The sequence below is a fragment of the Nycticebus coucang genome, chromosome 19, assembly GCF_027406575.1.
Source record: "Nycticebus coucang isolate mNycCou1 chromosome 19, mNycCou1.pri, whole genome shotgun sequence".
NCBI lineage: Eukaryota > Metazoa > Chordata > Mammalia > Primates > Lorisidae > Nycticebus > Nycticebus coucang.
In genome coordinates, this window is record NC_069798.1 from 29200648 (window position 1) to 29225628 (window position 24981).

The 24981-nt window shown below is 36.6% G+C and overlaps 1 protein-coding gene across 3 annotated transcripts in view; it reads left to right on the plus strand.

Annotated features, from left to right (window-relative positions):
- KIAA1328 (KIAA1328 ortholog) overlaps positions 1-24981 on the plus strand; it is a 399620-nt gene that overhangs the window by 60830 nt on the left and 313809 nt on the right. For 2 of the 3 annotated variants that reach the window (XM_053571111.1, XM_053571112.1), the window contains exon 5: positions 9146-9261. In XM_053571111.1, the coding sequence (XP_053427086.1) occupies positions 9146-9261 (116 nt within the window). Of the gene's footprint in view, positions 1-9145; positions 9262-9295; positions 11317-24981 lie in introns of those variants that run through there. The other variant, XM_053571114.1, reaches the window with a different exon arrangement.

A 24981-nucleotide genomic window follows, 5' to 3' on the forward strand; every position in this document is an offset into this window, starting at 1 on the left:
AAGTATTGTTTTTTCAAGATCTTTATATGATAGTGGAGCTTTAATGGGGATTGTGTTGAAATTATATATTGCTTTGGGTAGTATGGACATTTTAACAATGTTGATTCTTCCCAACCATGAGCATGGTATATTTTTCCATTTGTTAACATTCTCAGCTATCTCTTTTCTTAGAGTTTCATAGTTCTCTTTATATAGATCTTTCACATCCTTTGTTAGATAAACTCCCAAGTATTTCATCTTCTTTGGCACTACTGTGAATGGGATAGAGTCCTTAATTGTTTTTTCAACTTGACTATTGTTGGTATATATAAAGGCTACCGATTTATGAATGTTGATTTTGTAACCTGAGACGTTGCTGTATTCCTTGATCACTTCTAAGAGTTTTGTAGTAGAGTCCCTAGTGTTTTCCATATATACAATCATATCATCTGCAAAGAGCGAAAGTTTGATCTCTTCTGACCCTATGTGGATACACTTGATCACCTTTTCTTCCCTAATTGCGGTGGCTAAAACTTCCATTACAATGTTAAAGAGCAATGGAGACAATGGAACCTTGTCTGGTTCCTTGTCTGGTTCCAGATCTAAGTGGAAATGATTCCAATTTAACTCTATTCAATATGATATTGGGTGTGGGTTTGCTGTAGATGCCCTCTATCAGTTTAAGAAATGTCCCTTCTATACCAATTTTCTTAAGTGTTCTGATCATGAGGGGATGTTGGATGTTATCAAAAGCTTTTTCTGCATCGATTGAGAGAATCATATGGTCTTCGTTTTTTAATTTGTTTATGTGCTGAATTACATTTATAGATTTACATATATTGAACCAGCTTTGAGACCCTGAGATAAAACTGACTTGGTCATGATGTATGATTTGTTTGATATGTTGCTGGATTCTGTTTGTTAGAATCTTGTTGAATATTTTTGCATCTATATTCATTAGTGATATTGGTCTATAATTTTCTTTTCTTGTTGGGTCTTTTCCTGGTTTGGGGATCAGGGTGATGTTTGCTTCATAGAACGTGTTGGGTAGTCTTCCTTCTTTTTCTACCTTTTGGAACAGGTTGAGTAATATAGGTACTATTTCCTCTTTAAAGGTTTGGTAGAATTCTGATGTAAAGCCATCTGGTCCCGGGCTTTTCTTTTTGGGGAGATTTTGTATGGTTGATGTTATTTCCGAACTTGATATGGACCTGTTCAACTTTTCCACTTGATTTTGGTTAAGTCTTGGAAGGTGACGTGCTTCCAAGTAATGGCCAATTTCCCTCAGATTTTCGTATTTCTGAGAATAAAGTTTATTGTAATATTCATTAAGGAATTTTTGGATTTCTGAGGAGTCTGTTGTTATTTCATCTTTGTTATTTCTGATTGATGAGATTAGAGATTTTACTCTTTTTTTCCTGATTAGGTTGGCCAAAGGTTTATCTATTTTGTTGACCTTTTCAAAAAGCCAGCTTTTTGATTTATTGCTCTGTTGTATTATTCTTTTGTTTTCAATTTCATTTAATTCTTCTCTGATTTTGGTTATTTCTTTCCTTCTACTGGGTTTGGGGTTGGAGTGTTCTTCCATTTCCAGTCTCTTGAGATGTCCTATTAAGTTGTTAACTTCCTCTCTTTCCATTCTCTTGAGGAAGGCTTGCAGTGCTATAAATTTCCCTCTTAGAACTGTCTTTGCGGTGTCCCAGAGGTTCTGATAGTTTGTGTCTTCATTGTCGTTTTGTTCCAAAAATTTGGCAATTTCCTTCTTGATCTCATCTCTGACCCAGCTATCATTCAGCGTAAGGTTAGTTAACTTCCATGTTTTTGTATGAGTATGCAGCTTCCTGTTGTTACTCATCTCAAGTTTTATTCCATGATGGTCTGAGAAGATGCATGGAATAATTTCTATTCCTTTAAATTTACTGAGGTTAGACTTGTGACCTAGGGTGTGATTGATTTTGGAGTAAGTTCTGCGGGCTGATGAGAGGTATGTGTATTCAGTTTTGTTAGGATGAAATGTTCTGTAGATGTCTGCTAAATCTAAATGCTGGATGGTTAGATTTAAATCTAGAATTTCTTTACTCAGCTTTTTGTTGGAGGATTGATCCATCACTGCCAAAGGAGTGTTAAAATCTCCGACTGTTATAGAGTTGGAGGAAATCAAGTTGCTCATGTCTGTTAGAGTTTCTCTTATAAATTGAGGTGCATTGTGGTTGGGTGCATAGATGTTAATAATTGAAATCTCATCATATTGAGTCTTACCATTAACAAATATGAAGTGACCATTCTTGTCCTTCCTTACTTTTGTTGGTTTAAAGCCTATTGTATCTGGAAATAAAATTGCAACACCTGCTGTTTTCTGGTTACCATTTGCCTGGAATATGGATGACCATCCTTTCACTCTGAGTCTGTATTTGCCTGTTAAGTTAAGATGTGACTCTTGTATGCAACAAATGTCTGGCCTGAGTTTTTGTATCCTGTCAGCTAACCTATGTCTCTTTAGAGGGCAGTTTAAGCCATTCACATTAATGGAGAGTATTGATAAGTTTGGTGAAATTTTGGTTATTGAGTTTTTCGAAAGTCCAGTGGGCATTTTTAATCCTTTTGCCATTGTGAAAGTTAGAGTTTGATCAGAAGTTTCTGAGTGAGTTTACTTTTGTAGTAGAGGATTGGGTTGGTTATTATGGAGGATAGGTCTGAGAATATCCTGAAGAGCTGGTTTGCTTATGGCAAATTTCTTTAGCATATGAATGTCATTAAAGTATTTAATTTCTCCATCATACATGAAACTCAGTTTAGCTGGGTACAAGATCCGGGGTTGAAAGTTATTTTGCTTGAGGAGATTAAACGTTGATGACCACCCTCTTCTGGCTTGAAAACTTTCAGCAGAGAGATCTGCAGTCTTTTTAATGTTCTTCCCTTTGAAGGTAATAGTTTTCTTTCGCCTGGCCGCTTTGAGAATTTTCTCCTTCATATTAACTTTAGTGAAGTTAATTATGATATGCCTGGGGGATGTCTTATTGGGGTTGAGTCGTGCTGGGGTTCTGAAGCTATCTGCTATCTGAATTTCAGGTTCTCTAGGCATGTCTGGAAAATTCTCTTTCATAATTTCATGCAGAAGGGCCTCTGCGCCCAGTGAGGCCACTTCATATGTTTCAGGAATTCCTATGAGTTGGATATTTGCCTTCTTCGAGTTATCCCAGAGCTCTCTGAGAGAGTGATCCATTTTTGCTCTCCATTTCTCTTCCTCTTTGAGAGTTCAGGAGCGTTCAAAGGTTTTATGTTCGATGTTGGAGATCCTTTCTTCTGCTTGGTCCATTCTGTTGCTAAGGGATTCTACTGTAGTTTTCATGTCTTTGAGGGCTGCAAATTCTTGCTTCAGTGTGTCTAAGTCTTTGGTGGTTTTGTCTTTAAATTCGTTAAATTCTTGAGACAGCTTTTGAATTTCTCCACCTATTCCTAGTTCCATTTTGTTAGTCTTGTTTGCCATCCAAATTGTGAATTTGATTTCTGACATGTCCGCCAGGTGTTTGTGAATAGGATCTTCAATTACATCTGCTGTATCTTTCCTTGGGGGGGGGTTGATCTATTCTGGTTATTCATGTTACTAGAGTTTTTCCACTGATTCCGCCCCATGATTGTTTTACTCCCTTTGATTTCTCCCCTGGTGTTTTGTCGAGGACCCGTACAGTGCTGTGTCCTGAGAAACTGGGGCCCTGTTTGGTGTAGAGGAGCTAAGTGGTTCTGTCTTGTTTTCAGCTGGTTTCTATTTGACCCTAGCGAAACAGTTACTCTGGGTTGAAGTCTCAGCTGTGGAGAAATACCAGCAATTAAGTCACCCCACCCACCACAGGGAAAAAATGGAAAAGGAAAATCAAACCTTCCTACAACCACACACCCAGGTCACCACCTGGATATTCCCCAGGTCAGTGGCTCAGTTCAGAAGGTCCAAATCAATTGTCTCAGTGAGCAGCTGCCTCGGGTGGGAGACTTCAAGAGGTCCCTGGGAACTGGATCACAGGGGTCTGGTGACTGCTCTAATATGGCTTGCTCCAGTGCTGTGTGGAGTCAGGAAGAGCCACCCAGTAAATAGATCAGTCTGGGAAGATTGATACCTCCTTCCCCGCCTTGCATCTCTGTCACACCCAGTCAGAGGTGCTGCAGCCCCACAGCACTGTGACCCAGTCAGTTGTCTGCAGTAAGCAGATACTCTAGGGGTTTGCACTTGCCTAAGTCACAGGGTAGTCTGTGTCTGCTCGTCTAGGCCGCTACTCTCTGTCTTTATCCAGCAGGGGGTGGTGTGGCCTGTCAACCTCGGGCACTTGATGGAGGCTGGAGATGTTCACTCAGTTCCAGCCCCACCGTTAGTTTATGTTACTGGGTGAACGGAACAACCCTGTGGGAGTTTGTTTCTGACCCTGCTAGATTCTTCTGCAGAGGAGAGGCTGATTTGAGTTCCTAGAACCTGTGCCTCAGGCCCTGTCTTTAGTCCTGTGGGTTTGTATTTGCAGCACGATCAGTTGTCGACTGCAGCCTCTTGGCCTCCTTTGTCTATAGGCTGGTGATCCCCTGAGGGCCAGGTGCGTCTGAGGCTCAGTCAAGCGGTCCTGTGGATCAGCCCCACCTTGGGAGTTTCTCAGCTCTGCGGGTGTGTTTTCTAGTCGCCATGTTCCACCCAGGTCAGTGCCACCTCAGGCAAACCCTTTACTCACGGGGCCTGTGTTTCAGTCCCAGGTCTGTTCCATGGTGGTTGCCATCTGAGAAGATGCTTGGCCTCATCTGGTTGCCCAGGAAGATAGGAGGAGAGGCTATGGGATATCTGGAGGTGGGCCTTGTTATTGCTGAAGACGGCTGTTGCTCTGCACCTCGGGGCACCACCGCTCCAGTGTATTTCCCTCTTAGCCGACTGTCATCTTCTCGCTCCTTTGCTACGGAGTCAGCACTGGCCAGCTGCAGTCTAGGTCCTGTCTGCACCTCTCGAGAGTTCACCCAAATCTGGACTCCTGGAGGGGCAGGTCTCTAGATCACAGAGTGAGAGTGGAGGGGAGTGTTAGGAGCTCAGAGTTGCAGGTCGTAACACCAAGCTCATTGAGACCAAATGAACAAGTAAACATATACAAAGGTTACCAGGCACACGGGCCCATAGATACAGAGACAGACGGAAACACATAGACATACAGGTAACAGCCACGACAACAGCAATATAATAACAACCGCAATAAAAATAGTGATAATCGTAAAATAATTGAAAGAAAGGAAAAAAATAGAGAGAAAAAAGTGGTGTTATTAGGAATGTTAAATAAGAAGAAAGAAGAAATTAAAATTAGAAGACATAGAAATAAGAAATATATTTATATAAAAAGTAATAATAAAGAATTATCGAAATGTCCTCTAAGAAAATGGTGAGGAAAAAATAGACAAAAACAGAACAAACAAACGAAAAAACAGACAAAAACAGAACAAACAAACAAAAAAGACACGAAAACCAAAAAAAAAAAGAAAAACCACCAACTACAAAAATATTCTTGCATGTAGAAATATACCTATATTTATCTATATGTCTGCTGTAGGGATCAACTTTCGTAGGAATATATTCATACTGCAATATACTTTCTGTACACCAGGTGGTGCTGTGAGTGGTTCCGAGGCTTATACCTGATTTACAGTTTATACTGTTACCATGGTAACCACCTTCCATGGCCGATCTCCATTTTGGAATTGCTGCAAATGTTTGTCGCCTAAGAACTGTGTAACTTGGGCTGTTCTTTTCCATACAGCACTTGCGACCGACCTTCCCACTCAGTGCAGGTGGCCGCGCTTCTCAAGTCTTTCCACTCTGTTCCCAGGTTCTCCTGCAAACTGGCGATTGCAATTGGCTGTAGGGGGAGTGGTGCTGAGTTCGCGTGGTCGTTGGCGGGCTTGCAGTTTTATCTGTTGTAGCTGGCTCCTGGGGCTGAAACCAAGTTCACGGCCTCAGCAGCTAAAGCTGGGTCCGTGGCTTCAGTAGCTTCCCAGCTTTAGCAGCCAAAGCCAGGTCTGGTGCTTCAAGCCTGGTTCCAGGGTTGGAGGGTTCAGGGGACTTATTCTGGGTTTTATGGTTTAGAGTTTCTCTTTTGGATTGGCGCCTGCCAGTTCACCGCACAGCCTAAACCTCCAGCCCCCTCCAACGCCTGGGGGAAAGGTGCCCGCCCTTTTGGGTAGTTCAAAATGTCTGTTTCCCGGGCAGGATCCCTTCCCTTCAATTGTCCAACAGTTTGCCCAGCTTCCCGTGGTTTTGAGTGGCTCTCCTTTTGGATGCCTCCCTCAGTTCAGGAATAATTATTTGTCAATTGGGTTTTGTCAGCATTTACAAGCTGCTGACCTCCGTAGGGGAGGGGCCTGCTGGCCGGCACTGCCGAGCAGGGAAGAATCTCTACAACAGAGTCTGTGATTTTAAATTACCCCTCATATATAGCAATCCGCCAGTTCGCTGAGTGTCTCCAGCTGTCTGTCCACTCCAATAATCCACATACAGGGAAGGTCCAGACCACCTTTCCTCTCACCTGATGGGTTGGGAGAGGTGGGCTGTACGTCCAGTCCTGTCCGCCATCATGCTCCGCCCCCGTAATACAACTTTTTAAAGAACAGCCAGGTGCCCTTGTACAAGCATGCTCAAAAAGGTTAATAAAATGACACATGTGCAGGCTGGACGCACCAAGAGCAGCTTTCTCACAATGCCCCACAGAGGGCCAGTGACTCACTGTGTTTGTTAGTCTCTGCTACGTGGTATAAAATGTGTGAAAATGTCAAAAAGGCCTGCGTTAATCACACAGGGTAATGTAAATATACGTCATAGGGTAATGTAACTATTTCAAAATATGAAAAACTTCTGATCCTAAGTATTTCAAATAAGGGATACTTAACCCGTATATTGCATCATTTATTTCATCTTTGTTTTATGCAAAATCCTGCAGATTCATTGCTTCCTTTGTTTCACATTTATATATTCTCCTGCCAAATTTTTCATCTTTATATGTTTTAATATTTATCTACTTCTTCCTGTCATCCTGTGGGCATAGCTTTTGCCTAAATTATAGTGTTGTATGCCTTGTTCCCTGACCAAATGTTTGATGTTTTGCAAATGTTCTTCATATTTATAAAGGGCATATATACAGTATCAGGATATTTATAATATTGTGGAGGAAATTGTAGAACTTCAGCTGGATAGGATGTTTAGAATTGTCTGGCCTAGCCTTTTTCCTTTATGAATGAGAGTAATGATGCCCCAAGATATAAGCAGACTTTATCAAAGTAACTGTGAAAGATGTTAATGCAAATATGTTTGAAAATAATGACAAGAAAAAGAAAGGCATTGTAAGGAGATGAGAACAAGAGAGGTAGGGTAACCTGATAACAGAGTATAACTTGTCTTCATGTATGTGTGTTTGTTTAGTTGTCTGGATTCCTCTTAAATATAGCAGCCTTGGTAGAGTACCATGGCATCATAGCTCACAACTCTTGGGCTTAAGTAATTCTCTCCCTCAGTTTTCCAAGTATCTGGGACTATAGGTGTCTGCCACAATGCCTGGCTATTTTTTTTTGGAGACAGGAGGTATCGCTTTTGCTCAGGCTGGTCTTGAACCTGTGAGCTCAGGGCAATCCACCTGCCTCAGCCTCCAGAGTGCTGAGATGACAGGCGTGAGTCACCACAGCCTGCCTGAATATAGCAGTCTTAGAGATTACTTTCTTCAAAAGAAGGGCCTGGGGTTTCCGTTCATGGGTTTAGTGGTATGCTACACATAAATAATATGTATAAATCAGAGAAATGACTTGAATGACATGATAAGCAAGAAGAAATAAACCTGTTTACCGAGTACTACTGTGTGTTATGTACTTTTTTTTTTGTAGAGACAGAGTCTCACTTTATGGCCCTCGGTAGAGTGCCGTGGCCTCACACAGCTCACAGCAACCTCCAACTCCTGGGCTTAAGCTATTCTCTTGTGTCAGCCTCCCGAGTAGCTGGGACTACAGGCGCCCGCCATAACGCCCGGCTATTTTTTGGTTGCAGTTTGGCCGGGGCCGGGTTTGAACCCGCCACCCTCAGTATATGGGGCCGGCGCCCTACCGACTGAGCCACAGGCACCGCCCCATGTGTTATGTACTTTCACACAAATTACTGTATTTCAAAGACAAGATGCAATCAACTCATGAACATTCAGGATTCTTATTTTCATTTGGTTATCTCATTGATTTCAGTGTCTCTACCAGAGGGCTCATAACATGGGATTCGTGTTACGTAGAAGTTGGTCTGGTAGAGTAAGGATCTCGGGGAGGGAGTAAATGTAGCTAAAAGAAAAAGTTTAGATTCCTCTGAATTTTTCTTATACCTGTCCCTACGATTGTATAAGAGAAATAAGCACAAGTAACAGATAAATACAGAGTAGCATGAAAATTAGGGTTGTCCCAATATATATTTCAGTGAATTCTAAATTTTAGTGTTGGTGTTATATTTTAGCTTTGTTTTTCTGATCTTTGTTTTCCTCTCTGCTCTTTTTAGAAGCCATCCCATTTTGGTGTGATTAAGTTGGAATATTTTTCAAAGTTAAACAATGATGCAGTTCTTTTTTGTTTTGGTTGATATTTCTAGACCTTCTTTTACATTAATGCTGTCTTTTTATTTAATTGTCATTATTTATAGGCTACCAAGGAATGCCAGGTATCAGTACGAAGAAAATAGTAAAATTCCATGTGTATTTAGTGAAGTATTTAAGATGTATATGTTGTTTATTTCATTGATAGGATTTGAATAGAAGTGTGAAAAAAGTCTAAATCAAAATCAATTGGTAAAATACTTATTTTGATAATGAAAAAAATGAAACTTGTGTTTTAAAAATTGAGATATTTTTCTGTCCTGGATCATAATTTGGCATTTACTTCCTTTGTAGAACTTTATATTTAAGATACTTCTGATGATTAGAAACATTTTTAATGTAAAAATTATGTGTATATCATGAAAGTGAGGAAGATTGCCTTATGAGAGATTAAATTAGAAAGCAACAACAACAAAATAAAACGTTCCTGAAGAATTCTGTGTATCTTTGGAAGAAATCTAATTTTGCGAAACTGCAGCTGTTGGCACATATTTAATTCTATTGTGATAAGCTTTTTTTCATTTTTGTATTTCTTTCAGAGTAAGTGAGGAAAAGGAGGTGACAGAGGAACGACTGAAAGCTGAGCAAGAATCATTTGAGAAGAAAATCAGGCAGTTGGAAGAACAGAATGAACTCATCATCAAAGAAAGGGAAGATATCCTTTTTGAAAATCCTCTTTTTTAACGTGCAGAAAGTTTGACACTTTCATGAAGAAAATGTAAATTCCAAAGAAATAATTGTTCTAATTTATAACAGGGAATAAATCTGCATGTCCTTCCATTTCTAAGCAATCAGAAAGACACTGAACAGCATGTGCTGTTGCTTCCTTTGTGCTTGATAAGGCCATCCAGCTGTTCTGCTGCTGCTGTTATGCTGCAAGCACATATTTGTCAACTAAAAAAGACAATAAGAAATTTGTGCCTTAAAATGTATTGTTGGAACTTCGTTAAATTTTGTTCCACTACTGTAAATGAGCCTGAAACCTCCTTGTATTTAATGTTCTTTCTGGTTAAAGCTTTGATAAACCTAAGGAATTCTACTCTGAAACCACAAGGCTAAAAAATCCTTTGTGATGTATAGGTATTGTAATTTATAAGTGTTTACACTACTGGGTAAAATTACCAGACCATTCTTAGGAGCAGAAAACTACTGGGTGTAAGAAGTAGAGAGGGTGTGTAATATGTGTATTGCATTATTTGTAACATAGTATAATAAAATTAGGCATTTTAATTTAAAAGTTGTATGTTAAGAGGTATCTGAGTTAAAATAGGCATATTTCTGAAGTTCCTTTTGAATGGGAAGAATTGCTTTTCTTTGAGTTTTATGCAGTAGCATTGATACAGAAGAGATGTTGACTATCCCTACAAGTAGGATGATGGAACTGCCAGCTAAACAAGTGTGTTCAAAGACCCATTGGCCTTATTGGCAATATCATCATTTTGATTGTTAATAATTATTTCAAAGATTCTGCAAGTATCAAAATGTTCACATATTGATAGTAACTATGCCTTTGTGAATACCACATAAAAATACCAGAGAAAAGGAAGCATAAATTTAAGTTAATTAGCTTGAAAAACACAGTACTTTAACTATAAAAAATGAGTTCTGAACTTTTGTTTTTCAAACAGTGGAAATTCATAATAGGAAATTAATCAGCTATCTCAGACTAGATTTGCTGAGTAGTACATTAATAAGGCTTACTGGCTTTACTTTACAGTACACAAGGAGCATTTTTTTCAAATTTTTCCCCCTGTATCTCTAGCATTTGTTTGTCTTTTTATCTTCACTAAGACAACCTGGTAACTGCAGAATTTTGGTAACCATCTCTAGCTTTCTCTTTTCTTTTTCTTTTTTTTCTTCGTAATTTCAAAATAGTAAAAGGGTACAAATGTTTTTGTTATATAGCTTGAGTTCAGGCTATAAATGTACCCATTACCCAAATAGTGGTCATTATCCTGATAGGTGAGTTTTTCTCCCTCCCTCTCCCTGCTTGATTTCAGTGACTTTTACTTCCTCCTATGCACTTGTGTGTCCATCAGTTCCAGTTTATTAGGGTGTACATGTGCCACAGCACTCTACCGAGGGCCATAAAGTGAGACTCTGTTCTCTACAAAAAAAAAAAAAAAAAAAGAAAGGGAAATAGAGTGTACATGTGGATTTTGTTTTGCCATTCTTGAGATACTTTGCTTAGGATAATGGTCTCTAATTCCTTCCAAATTGCTACAAAACCCTTAAGAAAACAATATGAAGATTTCTTAAAGAATTAAAAGTAGACCTACCCTTTGATCCAGCAATCCCACTACTAGGTATATACCCAAAGAAAAAGAAGTCATTTTATCAAAAAGATACCTGCATTCGAATGTTTATTGCAGCACATTTCCGAATTGCAAAGATCCGGTATCACTGAAGTGCCCATGAATTCATGAGTGGATTAACGTGTTATATGTATACCATGGGGTAGTATTCAGCCATAAAATAGGATGAATTAATGCCTTTTGCCTTTGTCTTTTCTTTGACCTCTTTGACTTCATTGCCCTTGTTGATACCCTCAGACTAGTCTGTCTTTTATATTTTTCTTCCTGCTACTTTTGTCTCTAGGTTTATAGAAATACTGTTTAGTTGAATTCACAATAAACTGTGCAAAGCCAGTTTTACTCTTTCACTTCTCATGAGGAGTAGTGACTCGGGACCCTAGCGCTTTCAAGAAATGGTAGGTTAGGAATGCTTTTATTTGTGATTAAAAATTCAATTTATAATGTCTATTATTCCTCTTATAACAAGAACTCTGGAGATAGATCGCCTTTGGCATTGATTTAGTGGCTTAAAGTTGTCAATGCTGGCATCTCTTCAGTTCTGTCCTCAGTTTTTCCTAATTATTTCCCTGATTCTAGGCATTACATTTGCATTAAGGAGGCAGAAGAGGGAAAGAGGTCCTGGCGATTATAATGCCTTCTTCCTCTTTTTAAAACCATGAAAACTTACTGATAGCAGCCCCTATACCCTACCTGGTTGGCTTTCATATGATATTTATTGTCCTGAACTTTATTATGTGGCCTTGGCCATGCTTAGCTTTAAAAGAGAATGAGGAAGTGAGCATTTAGCTGTCTAGCTGATATAGTGGAAGGCAGCAAGAGAGGAGGAGATTGGAAATGAAGTAGGCTTCAACTCTGGTGCACAAGTATGGGAAATAGAATTCACTTTTTATACAGAGAGGAAGTAGTGTGATTTTGACCTTCCTGGGACAAAAAGTATCTATAAAATCTTGTGGAATTCGGGTGAGTTGGGGAAAGAAGGTGAAAGAGATTAGGTAGTAGACAATTTAGAAAGCCTGGCCACAGTTAGAGTGCATTTTTGTTTGGTAAAATGCTTAAGAAAATTGTGTGGCTATCTGGAAAAATTGAATCTAATTTCAGTAGACTATGATATTTTTTACATAGTCTGAGTCAAGATTAATTCTGTTCAGTGCTGAAGCAGTCTAAACTCAGCATGGCTGTGAATGGTTTCTTCTGTCAGGCTGAATATTTAGACACCCTGGGTGATTGTAGTGGCACTACATTTCATGTTTTTCCCCATGATTTAAGCTCAGGGGGTTAGCCTACTACCTAGGCCAAATTTAGTAGGGTCCCAAGAAAATCCAGCCACACCCATTTTCCTCTGTGTTGTCTGTGGCTGTTTTTATATGTTCTACCTGCAGAGTAATTGCAAAAAACAAAACCTTGTGGCTCTTCTAGCCTAAAATAGGCCAGACAATTAACTTTGAAAATTCATCTTAGAAAAATTGCTACATACCTCATTACTGAGTATCACTGTGGTAACCTTTGAAGTACTCCTCTTGGGAAGCTATGCGCTGACACCAGTGCCTAGTCCACCCTTCAAAGCAATGTTGGAAGTCTTTTTTCTGGAATGACTCTGGTATGACCATCAGAGCTGTCATCATACAGCACACAAAAACTCACAACAAGAATAATGAACTCCAGTTGGTAAGACATCACCACATGTCAACACAAACACAGGTATGAAACAGTGATATACCAAGGTTGTAAAACCTTTCTGAGCTATTTGTACAGTGCTGCCAATATAAGCACACTGTGGCAAGTTTGGGGACTTAGTTGTCAGACCTCGTATTTACTATTTGACCTCTACAGAAGAGGTTTGCTGATTCATGGTTGGTCTATCTTGTAGGCTGTAAAAGTAGAGGAAAATGCATGTAAATAAACATGTGGCATAGTAAGACTTACTTTACATGTGGTAAAAAAGGATTTAACTTAAGCATTTGTTCCTTATTGTGAATGAGGATTAAATTTTAAACCATTATCAAAAATTAAAATGGTTTAGTTTGTATAATTGGTTTATGATTTTTGAATCACCAAAGGATAAGTTGTATTTATAGCATTTTATTGTCAAAGAAAGGGGAAAAAGGAAGACACGATAAAAAAAGAAAATGATTTCCATGGTTTTTATTCTAAGTACATTGCTCAGGTGCAAATCTCCTTTACAGAATAAACCTGTCAAGGTTAATATAGATGATTTTACAGTACATAAAACTCTATAAAACTTAGAAACATAAAATGAGGTTATAATTTAAAACAATATAATTTTAACTACAGATACATTTACCTATCATATGTGAATGATTCAGACTCTTTCATATACATGAAGTCAGATAATTTCAGATCATTTTACAGTCTGTTTCAGGGTAAGAAACCATACCCATGAATTCTGATTTTTGATATTTTAAAGATGTATTATATCACATTTATAGTTTTTTTTGTTTTAAAAGTTCTAATCACTGTTTTATTGTTCAACTATACAAACATAGACCAGTGCTTTAGTAAAAAAGGAAAGGTACTTTACATGTTTGCATTGGAGTGAGACTTTTGAAGAAATTGTTTTACAGAAAATTGAGAATTTAATATTAACATATAAAATGTTTGGCAATTTTCAGTCTTTTAAACAAAGAACACTTCTTTCCTGAGTACTTACCCATCTAAATGATTATGCTGTTTACAAAGCCAAGTAGTCTGATGGACCTAGTAGATTTTTGCCTGTCTAAATGAGTGTGAAAGGAGAGATAAATCTGAAACTTCAAGAGAAATATGTCCCATAACAATAATTCTGAAACTGTAATATATTGTAAGACACAGGATGTAGCTATTAGGAAAATTAACGTTTGAGCTAATTGTATTTCTAGACCATGTGACTCAGATCCACAGTGGTATCAAAAGCTTACAGAAGGAAAGTACTAAAATCTAATGTTGGCTGGCCCTTTTAAATGGCCCAGCAAGGGAAGCAACAGTGAAGAAAAGCACAGTGGCTTTAAAGTCATAATCCTGTTTTAGCACTGACTAGCTGTCTGACCCCATGAGAAGGTTACTGAACTTTTCTGAATCTCTTTTTTTTATCTACAATATAGATAAAAAAGGGCTTTGGAGGCCTATTGAAATTTGATAGATTCTTTACATCATGTGTGTAAAGAACCTAGCAATCTATGCCTTATACTTAATGGGCACTAGATAAAAATAGTTCTTATTTTTACTACTGTTAATATGGATGAAGAATGAGATAACTTGCTCTTCGGTTTCTCATTTTTGTGCCTTTCTTCACTGGGGTTTTGATGGTTTTCATTAGATTATGCAAGTCCTTGGTTGCTGAGAGGCCCAGTAGAAGAGTGAAATTGATCTGTCTTCTGCTTTATCTTCTAATCTTTATGGAATGGGAAACCTCTCTTTACCGCTTGCGCCTTTGAGAGAGGACACCAAGTTTTAATTTCCAATCCCAGAAACAAGACTGACAGATGTTTATGGGTTTTTTCCCCCGTTCTGGTGTGTTTCCATTATCTTTCTGGTTGGGACTTCATAAATCAAAAGGTTTAGAGGTGCTCGTAGCTCATATCCTTCATCCTATTGTATGGGTGGTCATTTTGGAAACCTTGGTTTATGACCATATTTTCCAACCTTTTCTATTTCGCGGCACACTTGAACCTATAGTTAAACTTCTGTGGCACATTTACAGTACGTTGATCAAAAATGAGAGTAAAATAAAGAATATACTTACTGTGCTTTGAACTTCTTTCAAAAATAATTTAATTAATCTTTAAAAATTTTCACAGCATACCTAAGATCCTCTCGCAGTATACCAGTGTGCCCCAGCACATTGGTTAAAAATTACTGATCTAAGAAGAAAGACTTTGAAAGGAACTGGTCTTAATCTTGATGACTGCTTTAGAATGAACCAAAAAAGGTTTCAATATGCCTGTGCTAAATATGGTTAAAAAAGTTCACAAGCATTTGATCTAATTATGTAAAAGAAATCATTGGTTCTGAACAATAGTAATACTTCAGAAATATCCAAAGCTTTCTATTTGACTGTACATCTCATCTCTGCTGGAGGTGCCAGACGACCATGCTGTACCACCATCACAGAAACCATAACGAAGGCAACTCTATCATATATCTGTGTGGAGTGGTGTGGGAGGGTAGGGAAGGAGAGTAGAAATAAGTTTCATGAGAAAGAATGTAAGTTTCAATAGAAGGGGTAAGTCTCCTTTTTAAATAATCATTCTAGCCCTTCATAAGAGAAGGCTCAGAAACTGTTTTGTGAAAATTAACAATCTAAAGTTCTTAAAATAAAGGAGACTGTACATAGAAGAAAAGGAATTTCAAAGAGGAAAGGCTGTTTGCATGTCTGACTATACGATATAGTAATACTAATATAAAGACCTTATCAACATTGATGAATCTTAGCCTTTTTTATTGAATAAGTATTGGGTTTTTCTTTTTTATGTTCACAAAATGGTAAGAGAATATATTCTGAGTATTTGGATAAGGCCACTTTATTCTATGGCTTTAACAAGCCCTCGAACATACCATTCTACTAATCTAATAAATACCTTTAGCACTATAGAAGTTGTACTCCTTAAGACTGTTTTATTTATTTCATGATGTTGTATAAATTTATCAGGTTTTGGACCATTGTTATTGTCCAAAACCTGCTAAATCAGCGGTTCTCAACCTGTGGGTCGTGACCCGAACGACCCTTTCACAGGAATCGCCTAATATCAGATATTTACATTACAATTCATAACATAGCAAAAATGAAGTAGCAACAAAAATAATTTTATGGTTGGGGGTCACCACAACATGAGGAAATGTATTAAAGGGTCACAGCACTAGGAAGGTTGAGAACCACTGTGCTAAATTGTCCTGAAAAGTCATTTTAAATCAGAGTAACAGATTAAATACCTCTTTCTATTTGTATTATAGAAAAAGCAGCATGTTTAAGGATAGAACTGATTGTTACTAGCTTGTTGTTGTCTAAACCATTCTTAAAGATTTATTTATTATTATTATTGTTGTTGTTACAGTTTGGCTGGGGCCGGGTTTGAACTTGCCACCCTCAGTATATGGGGCCGGCGCCCTACTCACTGAGCCACAGGCACTGCCCTAAAGATTTATTTTTGTTTTCTTAAAAATATTTAGATATTATTGCTAGCCACAGGGAGGAATTGATGACAAATATCTGTAGAAAGTGAAGAAATTACATGCATTTATCCATATACTTAATTTTATTCAGTAAGAGTCTTTAGGGTTTAAGTTTCTCATTGATAGTGAGTTATATTTATACTTTACTTTTTTGGAACTCATCCAGGAAATAAGAATAAAAAGGAAGTACTCCTTACACATTCTGGTCTGCTGTGTATATATTTTCTTACATGAGAGTACCTGAAGCTGTCATATGGATAATAATAAATTCATTATCTGGTGTCTAGTTTTTAAGTCCATTGCAGATTGGAAGCAGAAAATATTAAGCAGGTAATTTAGCTGCAATGAAAATATTAAATATGACAAAGAAATTGACAAAAAAAATTAAGAAAGCAACGTAAGAAGTGAAAATGCACAGAGTCTAGACCTCCACCCACCTAAATATAAATCAAGGATATCGTATATTAAACATAACATAGCACTCTGGGAGACTGAGACAGGATAATCTCTTGAGTTCAAGAGTTCAAGACCAGCCTGAGCAAGAGGGAGACCCTGCCTTTACCAAAAATAGAAAAATTAGCCAAGCATGCTGGCATATGCCTATAGTTGCAACTGCTTGAGACGCTGAGGTAGAAGAATCGCTTGCGTCCAAGAGTTTGAGACTACAGTCAACTATGATAATGTCACTGTACTCTAGCCCAGGTGACAGAGTGAGACATTGTCTCAAACACCCCCCCAACCCATAGCATAATACATAACGTTCATAATGATGATTCTGAGGCAACAAGATAATGCTGAATTGTTTTTATGCCAATACCTGTAGTATTACCAGTACTTCTGTTATTATACTAAAGCATCTTACATTTGTATATTGCTTTTCTATTTATAAGACTTTCATATTTTGCACTTAACTTTTTTTTTTCATCTGGTTCACTTATTTTTTTCATCTTGGTTAACTTAGGTGAGGTAGATACTATTATGCTCATTTTACAGATGAAAATACGGGTCTGGAAAGGTTATGAAACAGCCTATTGCAGAGCTAAGAGTGAAATCTTTGACACTAAGTGTTCTCTTTTTCTGCTGTATCAAATTATTTCTGAAGCAGGGAATGATACAAATATCAATAAGTCTTTTCTAGACTGCTTTATGGCTAAAGCACAATTTTATAAAAATTTTATTTTATAATGCTTTTAATCCAAGATTGGCTAAAAATTTTTTTTTGGTAGTTCAAACAATGTTTCTAAGTTATTCAGAAAATCCAGATATGTAGAATGTTCAGTGATTTTCTTGTATTTTGACTTCTCTACTGTCACCAAGTCTTTTTTATTTTCCCTCTGAAATGCCATTCTGAGCTCCTCATTCTTTGCTGTTTTCACTGCCACCTCACTTCATTCCTACATTACTGTATAGCATCTGTGGGTCCTTGCCTCCATTCTTTCTAAGTAGCCTTTGAGTTCATTACTGCTGGCAGATTAATCTTTCTTAAGGACTATTTTTATTATATCACTTGGCTTTTGATACCTTTCCACAGTTTGCTTTTTTTTGAAACAGAGTCTTAAGCTGTCGCCCTGGGTAGAGTGCTGTGGCTTCATAGCTCACAGCAACCTCCAACTCAGGCTCAAGCAATCCTCTTGCCTCATTTTTACTATTTTTAGTAGAGATGGGGGTCTCACTTTTGCTCAGGCTGGTCTCGAGATCGTGAGCTCAAGCAATCTACCCGCCTCGGCCTCACAGAGTGCTAGGATTACAGGTGTGAGCCGCCGTGCCCAGCCTCCCTTTCCATAGTTTCTTATGGCCTGAATCAAATGCATAGTCATGATTTTGACCTTAGAGCTCTCCATTACTGGTGAAGTAATACATGTGACCTTTATTTTTATGGCCCCTTCATGGGATCTCTACATACCAGGTAAGAAAGACTCACTGTTTTTTTTTTTTTTTCCTACTTATTACAGCGTATTTTTCTTTCTTTATCATTGCTCCTTTTGCTAGTTTCCTTTTTCAAGGTTTTTTTAAGACTTGTTCTGGCAATTTTTTTTAATAGTATTTGTCTTTTAGCATTCATTACCTGTACCAACTGCCCTAATGTATATCTTCTTATTGTTCCTTGGGCAACTGTGGTACACTTTCGACAGTGCTGAATTTTGAATAAGAAAACTTAACATTATCTTGGATCAGCTATTTTATACCTTTGTAATTTTAGATAAGTCACTGAATGCTGGAGAATTTCAGTGACATTTCAGAAGAATAAGCTAATTTACAATGGCTTTAGGCTTGAGTAGGGAAGAGAAAGTGAAGGCTGTGAAGAAAAGCAGATATTGTCTAGCCTTAGGGTATCTATGTTTGAAAGAATGTTTTTGAGTTGTTTTAAGGCTGAAAGAGATTTTTAGGTTCTCCTTTATATCCTCTAGTACCTTTTCTGATTTTCAGTTTTTCTTCTGTGAAAATGAGATACTTTTTTTTTTTTTAAATTCTAATTTATCTAACTCCTAAACTTAGATTTTTTTGGAGTATTATAAGAGGAGATTGTGCTTTTCAGCCTTTTTGCCCTTTATTCTGGGTTTCAAGGTTTACTTGTTCATGTATGTAATTGTTATTTTAGTATTTGTTGAGGACTGAATGTCCCCTTGGAATTTATATGCTGATGCTTTAACCCCAAATATGACTATTAACTGCAGATAGAGTCTTTAGTAGTTAATTAAAGTTAAATGAGGTCATAATGATGGGGCCCTAGTTCAAAAGAACCTATTAGAAGGAGAGGAGAAATCTCTCACCTATGATCCTCCCTGCCCCCTGCCACATCTGAGAGGACACAGCCAGAAGAGAGCCCTCACCAGAAAAACCAAACCCTGCTAGACCTTAATGTTGCACGTTTTTGCCTCCAGAAAATAAATTGCTATAATTTAAGCCACCCAGTTTATAATATTTTGTTTTGGAAGCCTGAATAGACTGAGACGATTTTACTGTATTTGTTCTTTGGTATTATTCTAAGTATAAGGTAAAAAGACCTTTCATTATATTTGTAGAAGGCTTGTGTTTCTGAACATTAGTGTGTTTTCAGGTGTTATTCTCTGATCATTTTCCCTTATCTTTATTATTCCAGTTGGAGCAATATTTTTTTTTTTTTTTTTTTGAGAGGGCGTCTCACTATGTCACCCTTGGTAGAGTGCCGTGGTATGACAGCTCACTGCAACCTCAAACTCTTTGGCTTAAGCGATTCTCTTGCCTCAGCCTCCCAAGTAGCTGGGACTACAGGCACCGATCACAATGCCCACCTATTTTTTTTGTTGTTGTTGTCATTGTTTAGCAGGCCCAGGCTGGTTTTAACCCACTAGCCCTGGTGCATGTGGTTGGTGCCCTAACCACTGATCTATGGGCACCGAGCCGGAGCAATAATTTTGTATATTATTTTGAATTATTTTTTGCTTTTAGCCATCTCTCTGCCTTGTCTCAGACCTTTTTAATATCTATAGTGTGCTCATTTTATAATAAGCTAAATAATGTTCTAGGCTTGATTTTGTTGTGGTTTTGATTTCTTCATCTTGCTGAAGCCTCCAGATGTGGAATGTGGAGCCTCTGTACTCCAGAGAGCAACTTCTATGTTCCTTTATAATGAGTGACACTGGAATTCAAATAAATGTGGATTGGGGCTTCTAAACTTGCCCAAATGGCTAAGATGTTCATTTATTTTTGATGTCCACATGGAAATGAGCTCAGCAGACTAAGATTCAAAAAATATTTAATGCCTATGTCATTGTTAAATTAATTTTTTTATTAGTTGTGGTTCTATACTGAGTAAATGGCATTGAATCAGTATACCATCACTCAACATTACTTTGAGTACATTGGTTTTGTATGTAAAAATGAAAAGAAATTACTTTGGAAAGTTTAGCAGTTTCTGCATGAAGAAATAGACTTATTTCTTATTTCTAGGAGAGTTTGTTATTCTGTTTAGCCTTTTACTTTACTGATCATCCTTAATTGATATTGGTATTCTGATATAATCTCTTCAGTTAAATCCATTTGCCATACCATAACTTGTAATGCTTTGATGTGAAGAATATAATGAATGACTTTATTATTAATCACTAGAAAATTTGTCTTAGTTTGTTCTTAACCTTAGAATGGCATTTGCTTATGAATAGTTGAATGATTCAGATGGTAACACTCACTTCAATTAGAGATTTATATGAAGACATTTCTTTTTAAACAGTTATACCCAAGGTTTTGCATATTCAAACTCTATAATTTTTCAGTAGTAAATCTAAATCTAGTCATGTAATGACTGGAAGTTAAAAGAATATCTGAACTTGATGTCCCTATAGATAAGATGCTGTGGATTGTGACCTCCCCTCTGCCCCAATTTTATTATCTTTTATTAATACAGAAGTCTCAGGCTACTAAGTGTCTTGTTTTTTTGAATCCTCAAGCTTGTGAAGAGCAGAACCAGATGGAGAAAGAGTCCCTTTTATCAAAACAATCTGAGGCAGTCCTTGCATTTCTAAGTAAAGGTAGCCTGGTAAATCTAGATATCTAAAGATAAGCTTTGCTACGTTTCAGTTGATCAGATTTTCAAGTAGTTTTTATGATGTGTTTTAGTTTTCAGCTAAAGCTGTAAGACTTTATTCTACACAAAAGCCAATTGATAAACACAGGAAAATTTACAAATAGCAAAGGACGCAAGACCATCAGAGAGATGAACTCCACAGAAATGGCAGAAATAGTAATTGCCCTAATGAGAAATTTTCACTGGAGAAAATTTGACAATAAAGACAACCTGTGACAAAAGTGATAGTGATTTGGTGCAGAGAAAAGTGGTGAATAGCCACCCCATCTCACATTAATATCCCCAAGGCATCAGTGAGGCAGGCTAAATGAAAGGGAGTGAGAAGAGGTTTAGATGGGAGAGTAAATGTAATTGTTTAGAAACATCACAGCATTTAGAAGTATATTCTTTGCATAACATATTATAGTAATTTGACCTAGCAGAGAAGTAATTTGAGAAGCCAATAAGGCAGCTCCTTTTCCTCTAATTAAATCAAAAAACATGAAAAGTCCTATTGGTAAACCTTTAGTTCATTAGAAATTGGATTTCTCAAATATGACGTATCTCAATGTGTGATATAAGTAAGAAATGCTGTAATATTTTTAAAAGAGAACCAGAATTATAAAACCTGGAATCTGGACTTAGTTTTGCCTTTTAAACTATAGCTTTGTGACCTTGCATAAATCTATACAAGTTTTAATTTCATTGTACATGACATATTTATAATATTTGAACTATTGATTACACAAAGTGATCAAATTAACTAAAGTATTTAACTGTGGCTCAAGGAGTAGGGCGCTGGTCCCATATGCCGGAGGTGGTGGATTCAAACCTGGCCCCGGCCAAAAACCAAAAAAATAAAAAAAAATAAAAAATATATATATAACTTTTTCTCAGAACTGTAAAATTCTGTGAAAATACAAGGTCTACAAAATATTTTTTTTTGCCCTTAAAAGTTAACAACCTACGAAACTGATGTGAAGATATATTTGATATCTCTTTCAAGTGTTATCTTTTATGTCAGATACTGTCTTCTATTTGAAGATTTTTTTTTATGCCTTTATAGTCCTCATTCAGATTTTGGTTGCCCAGGAAGTAACTGGCTTTCCAATTTTTGAAGAAGCAGTATAATTTTTGAAGAAAATATTTTTTGATTATGTGAGAGAAGGCCCCATTAAATTTTTTGAAGAAGTTGTAAGGAAGCTGGTTGCTAAAAGAAGTTAGCTAGTAATTGCTAAGGAATCTCAACATTATATGTTGTTCTGGCAAGACAGAGAAGAGATCTCAAGGAAAGTAATACAGAAATAAAAATGGAAAAGCCATAATTGGATGAAACCTACATAAGAATATTTTATGATTTTAAGTCAGGATTAGATTTCCTTACAAACAATAAGAAAGGCCAAAGTAACACTAATCAAAACATGATATATATTTATTTATTTTTCATGTTAAAGATACTAAGTAGCAGCAATTTGAGGCATATATGGTGACTCCATAGATTTTAAGAAGCTGCACTTCTTCTATCTTGGTACTCCAAGCTTCAGTCATATTGTGCACATTAAGTCAGCAGAATAGAGCCTGTTAATTTTAAAAAGTTTGTTCTATATTTGGTTTTAATTTCACTTTTCAAAATTGTTGAGCTTAGAAATACAATTGATTTTTATTTATTGATTTTATATTTTTTGACCTTGCTATATTCTCACTTACTAATTTTGACAATTGTTTTACGGATTCCTTATAGATTGTTTACAGATTCCTTAGGATTTTGTTTGCAGTCATGTCATTCTGCAAATAAAAACAATTTTAGTTCTTTTTAATCATTATGTCCTTTATTTCTTTTTCTTGCTTTATTGGAAGTTCCTCAGTTAAGTACTAAGTAGAAATTATGTGAGAGAGCATATTTGTCTTGTTCCTTAGGGTGAGTTTCATATTTTATCCTTAAGTTTCATGTTTAGCTATAGATTTTTTGTTTTGATAGATACCTTTATATCACATTGAAGAAGTTCTCCTTTATTTTGTTTTCTGTTTTCTACTTTATGAAGTCATGAAGGAGCATTGTTTATTCATAGCATTTAACATTTATTACATATTGCATTCTCTCATAAGACATCATTTCTGTCTTGTACACCATTGTATATTGAAAATCTAATACAGTACCTGATAATTCATTATATACTCAATAAGTACATGGTACCTGTTACAGGAATGAATTGTTAAATCAGAGTTGCTTGATCACGGAACATCTATCTCTTGAAAGAAAATTTGTATTTTACTGTAGGAGCTGCATCATTTGGTTCTCTGCCAGCACCTGGTGATAGTCTACCTAAATTGCAATAAAAGCTTCTTGGGAGATGAATAAACATGTGAGAGCTAACACTGCAAATGACTGGACTGATGTGATAGTTAAACAATTTAAAAATAAACATATACCCACTATATACTATAATAAGACTGTGTTTGAGATTTAGCAAATATATTTCACATTTAGTAGTGCTGAAGAGTTTTCTGTTTTCCTAAATTTTAGAAAAAGTTGAAGGATCAGTTAAATTACATATGTTAAAGAAATAGAATAAACTGGGAATGTTGAAAGGAGTGAGAGCAAAGATATATATATCTATATATAGATTATATATATATCTATATATAACATAGATTTGAATTTCTGCTCTGTCAGCTTTACCTTGCTGTAGGGTGCCAGCTGAACTTGAATTTTAAAGAAAAAGAATTTCTAACATCTTAATGTCATCTAAATATTTAATATATTGCAAAAAAAGTCCAGCTTGTGGCCAAGTACAAAATTTAAGGCTTGTTCTTAAAAATTTGTTCTCTTGGTTACACAAAATTCACTGACACATAAGTGTACATCTAAGTGGGATTTCTCGGTTATATCAGAAAGCTCCTTGGAGTGAAACCATCTATCCTGGACCAGAGGTGTCCAACCCTTGGCCTGTGGGCTACATGTGGATTATGTGAGGACTTTTTTTGCTCATTTGTGGTGGATAGCAAGTATCACGAAAATTGTGCATGGACCTTCTTTTTTTTGTTCATCAGCTTTTGCTAGTATTTGTGTATTTAACGTATGGCCTAAGTCAACTCTTCTTTCAATGGGGCACAGACAACCCAAAAGGTTGGACACCCCTGTGGGAATGTTAGGATTACCCCTATATATTTTTGTTTCTTAGCCTCCCTCTGAAAAAAAATGGATCATCTGCCAAATATTTTAGTAAAAGTTTTTAAAAATGCAATTCGAGTATTAAAATTTTCTTATTGATGTTAAAATAGTCAATTTTGTGAATGTTGATGATTTTACATATACAGGTTAGCCCTTATGATCAGAATACTATAGGATGATAGTGTTGGAGTACTGTTTTAGTAATAAAGATCATCATGTGGATAAGTTCCCTACAAAGCCCCACGATGGTAATACTCCTAGATTTTGTCTTTAAAGAAAACTGCTGAGAGGCAATAATTTTTTTTGTATGTGTCCCATTTTCATTAATGCATGGTAATTGATGGAGTTGCAGTGACTTGTAGCAGTAATGAGTTCTAAACATAATAATGCACTCTTTTCTAATAAGTGAGCACTGCTGGGGTTTAAAAGCATACTAAATCAGTTGCTTTAGTATGAATTTATTAGTTTTTTTCAGCATTAGCTTTAATAGTAGTTATTTACATAAGCGTACATCCCATTAACCACCATCAGGGCTGGAAAACATGCTGAACTGTTCATATTTTCATATAATTATTGAACATAATGGTTTCATTTGCATTTCTAAACAGTGATGTTTCTGTCAGCCTTGGAAATAGTGTCTTTAAGCAGTCCCTATTTCACATGCACTTACTTGACATCGTTAAATTTTATGCTAATGTGCTTCCCTAGAATATCATCAGTAGGACAGATGCTTGTGCTTTAATATACAAATCAGGGATGCTTTTCCATCCCCCAAATGGCAAAGAAAATTTTAAAGAATCTGCAATTTTAGATATAGAGCTTGTCTCCATAGAAAAGATTTATGAAATACAACATTCAGGGTTAAATGTTATAATCTGTTTTTTTCTTCAAAATGCTTCATTATGAATAGTTACCTACCTACCTAGGGTTAGGTTTTGTTGTCTTCAATGAGAAGATGAGTCTTAGTGAAGGTCTCATTGCTTATGAATATTTAGAATTCTGCTTCTGAAATGTTGATCTTGAGATGCAAGTTTTTCAGTGCTTTTGAAAATATTAGGCCACAGTGTTAGTTCTCAAATTATTCTCTATACTTTTATTCCTTTAGTCTCCTAACCTGGATTGTAATGTCTTATGGCAGAGCTGCTATGTTAATAATTTTGAGAATCTTAGCATCTTTAT